Source organism: Rhinopithecus bieti, unplaced genomic scaffold, assembly GCF_001698545.2.
Source record: "Rhinopithecus bieti isolate Rb0 unplaced genomic scaffold, ASM169854v2 scaffold_28066, whole genome shotgun sequence".
NCBI classification, from domain to species: Eukaryota; Metazoa; Chordata; class Mammalia; order Primates; family Cercopithecidae; genus Rhinopithecus; species Rhinopithecus bieti.
In genome coordinates this window covers 474,645-486,641 of record NW_016813021.1, presented here as the reverse complement: position 1 = coordinate 486,641, position 11,997 = coordinate 474,645, and the positions used below count along the sequence as shown (strand labels likewise).

At 36.4% G+C, this 11,997-nt stretch overlaps 1 protein-coding gene across 1 annotated transcript in view; it reads left to right on the top strand.

Moving 5' to 3' along the window:
* Positions 1 to 11,997, top strand: part of COL14A1 (collagen type XIV alpha 1 chain) — a 260,476-nt gene that overhangs the window by 174,683 nt on the left and 73,796 nt on the right. Inside the window, 2 exon segments of the mRNA XM_017847514.1 lie at positions 1,844 to 1,921; positions 6,131 to 6,217. Of these exon segments, the coding sequence (XP_017703003.1) occupies positions 1,844 to 1,921; positions 6,131 to 6,217 (165 nt within the window).

Below are 11,997 nucleotides of genomic sequence, written 5' to 3'. Positions count from 1 at the left end.
GCCAGGATGGTCTCGATCTCCTGACCTCGTGATCCGCCCGTCTCGGCCTCCCAAAGTGCTGGGATTACAGGCTTGAGCCACCGCGCCCGGCCATGAATAGCTACTATTATTATGCTCACTTTACAGATGAGAAAACTGAGCCTCCAAGACATTAAATAATTTGTTCAAAGTGACTCAATCTGTCAGTGGAGGAGTCAGAGATGACACCCAGGCAGTCTAGCTCCATGATCTCAGAATCCCTATGATCTTTGAAATATTTGTTGTTATTGTTGTTGTAATTGTTTATGAAAATAAGCTATAATGTCTTTTCCCTAATGTTTTAATTCTATTAGGTGGTGCAAAAGTAATTGTAGTTTTTGACATGACTTTTGCACCAACCTAATAAAAACTTAATTTTTTATTGGACATAAATTTTTTGTTTGGTTACCCTGGACGATCTCAGTTATCATACTCTTGGATGGTGGAGGAGAACCTTAAACCACCTAGAAAAAACAGCAGTGAGCCATGCACATATTTCTGCAAACAGCTCAATAGATGTATATAGGATCAAAAAAAATAAGATGCTTTGACTTATGGATTTGCTTTGAAAATTCAGGGGTTACTTCATTGATCAGTTGGAATGTATGTTTGCAATAAGGCATCGTTACTTGAGTATAATGACCGAAAGCCCGATTTCATTTGTTTACTATCAGAACAAGTTCTTTTGTGATAGTGCGTGCATTTTTAATAACGTATTTCAATAGGACTGTCTACTTGGGCATTATCATTTTTCTAGAAGATGCTTGGTGAAGGATGGGTAGTACTATTTGGGAGAAAATAAGGAAGGCACCAGGAGTTTCCAGGCTTTGCTGAAAACACCACTTGCTGAAAGCAAGATTACAGATTTAAAATGAAAACAATTTCATCCTTCTCCCCAATCAGTAATAGAGCACACACTTAATATTTGAAAATAATGTAGGAAGAAATATAGTAAAAATGATTGGGTCGTTAGGCTAGTGTTAGCCCTTAATGATGTTATAATTATGTTTCTGTATATTTCAACATGTATATTGACTTGTCACCAACATACATGAGTGGAGCAAGCCTGTCTAAATATTTATGGCATGATCAATGGCGTAAATAAAAATACGCATAGCTTACATTCTCACAATACTGAATGTGAAGTTGTCATGACATTTACCACATTGTGTACAGTATTTATGTGCTCCTCTCTCACTCCCTGTAAGTTCTTCTAGGTCAGGACTATGATTTTTTTAAAAAAATGTTTGTATCCTAAAAGTCTGCATAGTATCTGGCTTATATTATGTACTGAAGAAAACGTTGCTGAGTCTATGTACAAAGGAATGAAGTGAGAATTAATTCAATAAGCCTTCCTGAGTGCTTTTTATCTACCACATATTATGATAGGTGACCTAAGGATGAGTTTGAAAATGTAAATAATTGTATTGTGTAGTGGGAGTTGTGCTATCGAGGAGGCACATGGAGTGTTGTGTGATGACAGTCATTTGGGAACAGCTGTGATGGGCTTTGTAAGGAAGATTTTAACAGAGGAGTTAAGCTTACTCTTTAGGTAGAAATGAGAGGGGAAGTTGTGGTAAGTAAGAGGGTTTAGATGGTGGAAGAAAAATTGTAGACAAAACCTTAGATCACTGTGTGTTTGAGGAAAAGAATTAGTTTGGCATTATTGGAGTTACTTTTAAATTTACTTACTGTCATGTATTATTAATGTATTGGTATTCTGTTATATAATACATAACATAAAATCTGTTATATAATACATCACATAAAATTATAACGATAATTTATTTTTTTATTGAATGACAATTTTCTTTTTAAATCATAGTTCCAGTTACAGATGTTTGATATTGTTTGTTCCACATCATGGGCCAATACAGACAAATGCTGTGAACTTCCAGGCCTGGTAAGCATTCTTGCTTCATCTCTATTGATTTTTTTTTTATTGTATTTAATTTTCTGGAAATGAGAAGCTATTTCTCAACATTCATATCATAGGCAACTCATTGAGATGATAAAATTAGAAAGAGATTAATAAGGAGGCATGTGTGAAATTAACATGATTTCTCCTGCATGACCTCGGATCACATGCACTGTGAACGGCACAACTCAGAGTGCTCCATTTATACATAGTCCAGATGTTCCCAGATTCCATGGCTCATGAAGCCCTTAGTGTCTCAGCTTTTTTCTTGCACCCCTAAGCCAAAAGAAACACCTTGTGGTTCCATTTATGAAATAATAGGCCCAACCATCTTACTAAATATTTATGTCCTAACAACTCAGTAACCATGTAAAATAGTAATGCACATACATTGAAAGAAAAAAGGGATATTTATATTTTATTCTTAAATGACCAAAATAGCTTACTGATGGGATGTGTGTGCATACCTGAGCCCTGCAGTATTTCTCATATCTTGGAATCATATTGGCCATTGCCATCCTCACTTCTTTTCTACATTGCTTTTTTTCATAGTACTTACCTTTCATCACAGCAGCTATATTTGTAAATTAGGGCGTCATCCAAAAAAGTGTTGCAAAATCTAATGTTGAAACTGCAGACCAGAATCTACAAAGAACTCAAACAAATATACAAGAAAAAAACAAACAACCCCATCAAAAAAGTGGGCAAGGATATGAACAGCATTTCTCAACAAGAAGACATTCATCACAGCCAACAGACCATGGGGAAAAAATGCTCATTCATCACTCCCATTCAGAGAAATGCCCAATCAAACCACAATGAGTACCATCTCCACCAGTTGAATGGGCCCAATCATTAAAGAGTCAGGAAAAAACAGGGTGTGTGGGAGAGGATGTGAGAATAGGAACACTTATTACACTGTTGGTGGGATTGTAAAACTAGGTTCACTATTGGAAAACGTAGCAATCCTCAGGGATCTAGAAACTTAGATGTACCTATGACCAGGCCATCCCACCTACTGGGTTATTATACACCAAGGGATTATAAATCATGCCTGCTATCTAAGACACATGCCACACGTATGATGCGGCCTATTCACAATAAGAAAGACTTGGGAATCAACCCAATGTCCATCTGTGACAGACTGGATTTAAAATGTGGCACATATACACATGGAAATTATGCAGCCATAAAAACAAGGATGGAGTTGCCGTCCGTTTGTAGGGCCATGATGCAGCTGGTGACCTTCCATTCTTTAGCAAACTATCACAGACAGAAAACCAAACTCCACATGCCTTCTCCACTCAAGGTGGGAACTGAACAATGGGAGCGGAAACTTGGCTCGGGTAAGGGGGGAACATCACACACCGGGGCCTATCATGGGGGAAGGGGGGAGGGTTGGGGAGGGATTTGCATTGGGTGAGTTATACCTGTATAAATTGATGAGTTGGATTGGGGGCTGCTGACGGAGTTTTGATGGGTTTGCAGCACCAACATGGCACAAGAACAAGAACAAACCTGTACGTTATGGCACATGTACCCTAGAACTTAAAGTTCATTAAAAAAAAAAAAAAAAAGGATGCTGCCCATGGGAGGAAAGAAAACTCTCAGTGTGGTGTTTGTAGAACAGTGTATCATCATTTCAATAATTAAGAAATAAAATTAAGTACTTGATGATTAAAAAAAACAAAAAACGAAAACAAAACAAAAAAAAAACAAACAAACAAAAAAAAGAAACTGCAGACCACCTTGAGCTCGTCATTCACACGAAGTCCAGTGGGTGCTGAATATTGCTGTGCTTCTCTTAAATTTTTAAAACATTCACAGGACCCCTGTGAGTTTAATATAGTGTTCCCAGACTTCTTGGTGCACAATTTTAGAACTGTAGTCATAATCTACATAACCTGTATGCAATCCTACTAGAAAACTAAACATTTGAAAGTTATTTATACCAAGTGATGGTATAAATATTTATGTCCTAACAACTCAGTAGCCTATATAATACACATAAATTGGAAGAAAAATGATATTTATATCTTATTCCTAAATAACCATAATTTCTCACTGATGGGATGTGTGTATACCCATATATATATATATAAACAAAAAAAAAACAGATTTATATCTTAAGATCCTAGGACAAGTGAGCTGACATGAATGACCCTGTCATGGTTGGATAGTAGTCATGTCTTAATAATTAAAGCTGGAATTCTCCAGAGCATGGGGAACCCTTCGTAAAGTCTGTGAGATTTGATCTTATAACTGTATTAGTCTGTTCTCGTGTTGCTAATAAAAACATACCCAAGACTGGGTAATTTATAAAGGATGATTTAGAGACGCACAGTTTTGTACAGCTGGAGAGGCCTCAGGAAACTTAAAACATGGTAGAAGGGGAAGCAAACACTTTCTTCTTCACAAGGTGGCAGCAAGGAGAAGTGCAGAGCAAACGTGAGGGAAAAGCCCCTTATAAAACTATCAGATCTCATGAGAATGTGTTCACTATCACAAGAAGAGCATGGAGGTAACCTCCCCTGTGATTCATACCTGGCTTACATTAGGCACCGAAGAAAAAGTTACTGAGTTGAAAAAGTCACTCCACTGGGTCCTACCTGTGACACGTGGGGATTATGGGAACTATATCAAGATGAGATTTGGGTGGGGACACAGCCAATCTGTATCAGTAAGACTTACTATATCAAGAAGCCAAACCGTATCACTAAGACTTATCACCTCACAACATCTATTGCAAGCACCAAATTTATGGCAGTCTGTATTTGAGAAGGAAGCAACTTATTATTTCTTCACCAAAATAAGTTTCTAGTAAACCCTGGAAGAAATTAAATTAGAGACACCTTGAGGTTATGCGAAAGGGCAGGTAAATGGGAAATTGGCAGCAGAAACACTCAGAATCCTCTGTTGTATCAAGCAAAGATATGATCACCACTTTTCTGGGAACGACCCTTCTTGTTCCTTTTCTTTTTACTCGTCTCATTGAAGAGGCATAAATTCCATAGTAAAAAGACACGGTGCAGTAACAGTCAGCAGCACTGGCAAAACCATCACTGAGTCTCTGGCTACAGGTGGCCTGTAATTAGCCTTATTTGGGGATCTTTCAGAATGCTTAGGTTTATGTTTCACTCTAGCTGGCCAGATTTCAGGCCAGATGTGTCCACAGGGGGTTTGAATTGAAATCTTTTACTGTTATCCAACATTTAGAGAAAAGTATATACACCATGTAACAGGCCATTTGCTTAACCTTTCTTGGGTTTCTGTTGCGAATGTTGTAGAGACTCAGATTATTTTCAATTTGGCAATTCAACTGTCATCTGTGCTCTATTTGGCTTTAATTTTATTTTCCCCCAAAGTTTTAAATAATGACTAATTTTTTCTCTATCCAAAGGGACTGATGAACTCCATGAAGTTCTATAGTATCTTATCCCAGTGCTGAGCTCATTTTGGCTGCTGTTCTAAATGGGATATTTATAAATTGTTCAATAGCTGTTAGCAGGTGCTCTGTCTTCCTCTACAGATTCCAGTAACTCATTCAGATATATTCAGCCTTCCATTAATAATCTATTTTGTAATGTCACATGATAACAATATTCCCTAAGAGAGAAGAAAAATGTTCTCCTATTCCAGAGCCTTAGATCTACACTGTGATGTTTTTCTTACTTTCAACCACAGAATGTGAGCAGTTGTGGAAACTGTCATAGGGAATTGATGATGAGTTTAAACGTTGATTTTATTTTGTTTTTCTTTGTTTTAGTACAGATACAGTTGTTTTGATTGAGTACTCCAACAAGCTTTCTTTTATCCTTTGAAACAGAAAAATTATTATAGCATAAAAAAGTTTTCAAGACCTTTAGTTCACAGAGTACTATTACTCCAACCAACAGAATTAAATAGTAATCAAGAATTTTTTTTTGCACTCACTTCTGATTGTCTTTCCTCACCTGGATTCCCAAGCTGGTTTTAGCAACACCCCTTGATAATAGTGATTATCAGTGACCAGGAGGTACCCATTCATTTTTCTTTACAGAAAATATTTTGCAATCAGGAGTGAATATTCTCTGCCTTTGTAATGTGCACTTGAAAGTCTAAAAATATCTTAAATCAAACTGTTTTCTTTGAGCCAATAAAGCCATTTGTATAAACTGGTATGCTAATGGTTGTGCTTTTTTTGTTTCTTTTCAGAGAGATGATGAGTCTTGCCCAGACCTTCCTCATTCTTGCTCCTGTACTGAAACCAATGAAGTGGCTCTGGGACCAGCAGGCCCACCAGTAAGTCTTGCTGAGTTCAGCCTTAAATGTTCTTTAATAATATTAATAGCTATCACTTGTGTGTGTCTAATATGTGTTGTCTACTGTACTAAATGGCTATTACTCACTTAATTATAGGAATACAGTGAGACACAGAGATGTTAAGTAACTTGATTAAAGAACACAGCTTGGAGGAGCTGGGCTTCAAATCCCAGTCTCCATGACTCCTAGAGATGATGCTCCTCACCACTGTGCCATACGATGTCTCATACTGGTCTATACTCAAAATCTTCCCTTAAAGCTACTATGATTAATTTTCAGTGTGAATATTTCAAACCAGGTCTTTACTTATACCTGTAAGATTTGCATACACCTGCTTTGTCCACTTTCTCTCTCTTTTTTAAACTTTTACCTTAGGTTCAGGGGTACATGCGAAGGTTTGTTACATAGATAGGTAAACTCATGTCATGAGGATTTGTTGTACAGATTATTTCATCACCCAAGTACCAAGTCTACTACTCAATGGCTATTTTTCTGATCCTTTCTCTCCTTCCATCCTCCACCCTCAAGTAAGTCCCCGTGTCTGTTGTTCCCTTCCTTGTGTCCATGAGTTCTTATCATTTAGCTCCCACTTATAAGTGAAATCATGTGGTATTTGGTTTTCTGTTTCTATGTTAGTTTCCTAAGGATAATGGCCTCCTGCTCCATAAATGTTCCCACAAAAGACATGATCTTGATCTTTTTTATAGCTGGATAGTATTCCATGATGTATATGTACCACATTTTCTTTATCCGTTACTGATGGGCATTTAAGTTGATTTCATGTCTTTGCTATTGTGAATAGTGCTACAGTGAGCATTCGTGTGTATGTGTCTTTATGATAGAATGGTTTATATTCCTTTGGGTATATACCCAGTAATGGGATTGCTGGGTTGAATGGTTGTTCTGTTTGTAGCTCTTTGAGGGATCGCCACACTGCTTTTCACAATGGTTGAACTAATTTACACTCCCATCAACAGTGTATAAGTGTTCCCTTTTCTCCGCAACCTTGCCCGCATGAGTGATTTTTTTTACTTTTTAAAAATAGGCATTCTGACTGCTGTGAGATGGTATTTTATTGTGATTTTGATTTTCATTTCTCTCATGATCAGTGATATTGAGCTTTTTTTCATATGCTTTTTGGCCACTTGTATGTCTTCTTTTGAAAAGTGTCTGTTTATGTCCTTTGCTCACCTTTTAATGGGATCGTTTGGGTTTTTTCTTATAAATTTGTTTAAATTCCTAATAGAGGCTGGATATTAGACCTTTGTTAGATGCACAGTTTGCAAAAATTTTCTTCCATTCTATAGGTTGTCTGTTTACTCTGTTGCTAGTTACTTTCGCTGTGCAGAAGCTCTTTAGTATAATTAGAGCCGATTTGTCAATTTTTGCTTTTGTTGTGATTGCTTTTGGTGTCTTCTTCGTCATGAAATCTTTGCTCGTGCCTATGTCCTGAATGGTATTGCCTAGGTTGTCTTCCAGAGTTTTTATAGTTGTGGGTTTTACATTTAAGTCTTTAGTCCATCTTGAGTTAGTTTTTGTATGTGGTATAAGGAAGGGGTCCAGTTTCAATCTTCTGCGTATGGCTAGCCAGTTATCCCAGTACCATTTATTGAATAGGGAGTCCTTTCTCCGTTGCTTGTTTTTATCAGCTCTGTTGAAAATCAGATGGTCATAGGTGTGTGGTCTTATTTCTGGGTTCTGTATTCTATTCCACTGGTCTATGTGTCTGTTCTTGTACCAGTATCATGCTGTTTTGCTTACCATAACCCTGTAGTATAGTTTGAAGTTGCGTAACATGATGCTCCAGCTTTGTTATTTTTACTTAGGATTGCCTTGACTATCCAGGCTCTTTTGTGATTCCACATGAATTTTAAAATAGTTTTTTTCTAGTTCTGTAAAGAATGTTATTGGTAGTTTGATAGGAGCAGCATTCACTCTGTAAATTGCTTTGGGGAGTATGGTCATTTAAACAATATTAATCCTTCCTATCCAAGAGCATGGAATGTTCTTCCATTTGTTTATGTCATCTCTGATTTCTTTGAGCAGTGTTATAATTCTCAATGTAGAGATCTTTCAGCTTCCTAGTTAGCTGTATTCCTAGATATTTTATGCTTTTTGTGGCAATTGTGGATGGGACTGCATTCTTGATTTGACTCTTGGCTTGGCTGCTGTTGGTGTATAGGGATGTTAGTGATCGTTGTGCATTGATTTTACATCCTGAAACGTTGCCAAAGTTGTTTATTAGCTGAAGGAGCTTTTGGGCTAAGATGATGGGGTTTTCTAGATGTAGAATCATGTCATCTACAAACAGGGATAGTTTGACTCCCTGTCTTCCTATTTGGATGCCTTTATTTCTTTCTCTTGTCTGATTGCACTGGCCAGGACTTCCAATACTATATTAAATAGGAGTAGTAAGAGAGAACATCCTTGTCTTGTGCTGGTTTTCAATAGGAAATGCTTCCAGCTTTTGCCCATTCAGTATGATGTTGGCTGCAGGTTTGTCATATATGGTTCTTCTTATTTTAACCATATATGGTTCTTCTTATGTTCCTTCAATACCTATTTTATTGAGAGTTTTTAACATGAAGGGATGTTGAATTTTATCAAAAGCCTTTTTTGCATCTATTGAGATAATTATGTGGTTTTTGTCTTTGGTTCTGTTTATGTGATGAATCACATTTATTGATTTGCATATGTTGAGCCAACCTAGCATCCCAGGGATGAAGCCTACTTGACTGTGGTGGATTATCTTTTTGGTGTGCTGCTGAATTCAGTTTGCAGGTATTTTGTTGAGGAATTTTGAATTGATGTTCATCAAGGATATTAGCCTGAAGTTTTCTGTTGTTGTGTCTCTTCCAGGTTTTGCTATCAGGATGATACTGACCTCGTAGAATGAGTTAAGGAGGAGTTATTCCTCCTCAATTTTTTGCAATAGTTTCAAAAGGAATGTTACCAGCTCTTCTTTGTACATCTGGTAGAATTTGACTGTGAATCCTTCTGGCCCTGGGCTTTTTTTGGTTGCTAGACTATTTATTATGGATTCAATTTCAGACCTTGTTATTGGTCTGTTCAGGGAATCAATTTCTTTCCGGTTTAGTCTTGGGAGGGTATATGTGTCCAGGAGTTTATCCATCTCCTCTAGGTTTTCTAGTATGTGTACATAGAGGTATTTGTAGTAGTTTCTAATGGTTACTTTTATTTCTGTGGGGTCAGGTTAACATTCCCTTTGTCGTTTGTAATTGTATTTATTTGGATTTTCCTTCTTTTCTGCTTTATTAGTCTAGCTGGTGGCTTATCTATCTTACTAATTTTTTCAAAAAACTAACTACTGGATTTGTTGTCTTTTGAATGTTTTTTCATGTCTTGATTTCCTTCAGTTCAGCCCTGATCTTGGTTATTTTTTGTCTTCTGCTAGTTTTGGGGTTGGTTTGCTCTTGCTTCTTTCATTCTCTCAGTTGTGATATTAGGTTGTTAATTTGAGATCCTTCTAACTTTTTGATGTGGGTGTGTAGTGCTATGAATTTTCCTCGTAACACTGCCTTAGCTGTGTCCCAGAGATTCTGGTAAGTTGTACCTTTGTTCTCATTAGTTTCAAAGAACTTCTTGATTCTGCTTAATTTTAACTTTTTAGGTATCCTGAGATTATGTTAAAATGTTACAAAAATTACAACTGTTGTCTTCCTATTGGCTTGTTATATGAATCATTGTAAATGAAACCATTTAACTTCAGTAATGCTTTTTACTTCAAGTCTGATTTGTCTAATATTAATATGCTTCCAATATTTGTGTTTTGGATTCTTTGTCTAATTTTTTAATTTTCTAATTTGTCTAACTTGCATGTTCTCATTCCAGCCAGTTGGAAAGGGAGAAAATGGTTGAGGACAGCATTTGGTTTTCATTTAAGAACAACACCCAGGGTATATGCAGCACCCTTTCTCTCATATTCCATTAGCCAGCACTTAGTCATAAGGTCATACCTACTTACATAGGATTACAAGAAATCAAGTCCCTAGATGGATGGTTATGTGTTTAGTTAAAACTCAGGGGATTATATTATTACAAAGAAGCAGTGGAAATGAATGTGAGGACAATTAGCAATTTCTGTACATCTGTGAAAACTATCTTTTTTTTTTCTAAGACAGAGTTTCGCTCTTGTCGGCCAGGCTGGCATGCAATGGCACAATCTCGGCTCACTGCAACCTCTGCCTCCCCAGGTTCAAGTGATTCTCCTGCCTCAGCCTCCCGAATAACTGGGATTACAGGCATGTGCCACCACGCCAGGCTAATTTTTTGTATTTTTAGTAGAGACGGGGTTTCTCCATGTTTGTCAGGCTGGTCTTGAACTCCTGACCTCAGGTGATCTGCCCACCTTGGCCCCCAAAGTGCTGGGATTACAGGCGTGAGCCACCGTGCCTCACTGAAAACTATCTTTTGAAAACATTTCAGATGTCAGAAATAAAAATATTTCAGATGAACGAAAACTATTAATTTACCACCAATATTCTCTCTAAGAAATATGCATAAGACATAATTTAAAATAAAGAAAAATAATACCAGAAGAAATTATGACCAAAGAAATAGCAAATATATGGGCAAATCTTAACAAATATTAATTTGTAACATATATATTTTCTTCATTGTTTATTTGCAACATTTCAATGTCTTTATATTTATATTTTAGATATTTCTCTTTAAATAGCATATGCCAAGATTTTGCTTTTAATTTGGTTTCACAATCTTTCTTTTGTAGTTTAGTCCATTTCTATTGGTTGTGATAACTGACCTATTCTGATTTACATCCACAACCTTAATTTTACTTTCTTGGTTTTCTTGATTTCTCAATTTTGCTTTTTTATTTGTATTACGTATATATTTCTTGCTTGAGATTGTATTTATTTTGTCTTTAATTTTGCTTTTATTGCATTCTCTTTTCCCCTCCACTAGTTTGGAAAGTATACTCTATGGCTTTTCTTTTTCTTGCATTTTTTTCTATGAAATAGTAGATTTGTTTTGGTTATCTTTTTGTTGTTACTTTCTTTTTTTCTTTTCTTTTCTTTTTTTTTTTTTAAATTATACTTTAAGTTCTAGGGTACATGTGAACAACGTGCAGGTTTGTTACATATATATATACATGTACCATGTTGGTGTACTGGACCCATCAACTCATCATTTACATTAGGTATATCTCCTAATGCTACCCCCTCCCCACAATAGGACCCAGTGTGTGATGCTCCCCTTCCCATGTCCAAGTGATCTCATTGTTCGATTCCCACCTATGAGTGAGAACATGTGGTATTTGGTTTTCTGTGTTGCGATAGTTTGCTGAGAATGATGGTTTCCAGCTGCATCCATGTCCCTACAAAGGACACGAACTCATCCTTTTTTATGGCTGCGTAGTATTCCATGGTATATATGTGCCACATTTTCTTTTTTATTTTTATTTTTTTATCTTTTTTTTTATTTCTTTATTTTTTTATTTTTGGAATAAATGTATTTGGGGTAGAGATCACACGAGTTCATTAGTACTAAACTTCAAGTACCCAAGCTTTCATGGTCAAACATGAAAAACTGGCCAGCATTTACAATGTTGCTTCCATAGCAAACTGTATTCTATGTTAGAAGCATTATTTGTACTCCAAACGCACTTTATACAATACATGATATTTCTAAGTTGGATATATGTCATCAAACCCAGTTATTTCTACAGTTTGGAAGCTTTTGTGCATCTTTTTCTTTTCTTTTCTTTTTTCTTTTTTTTT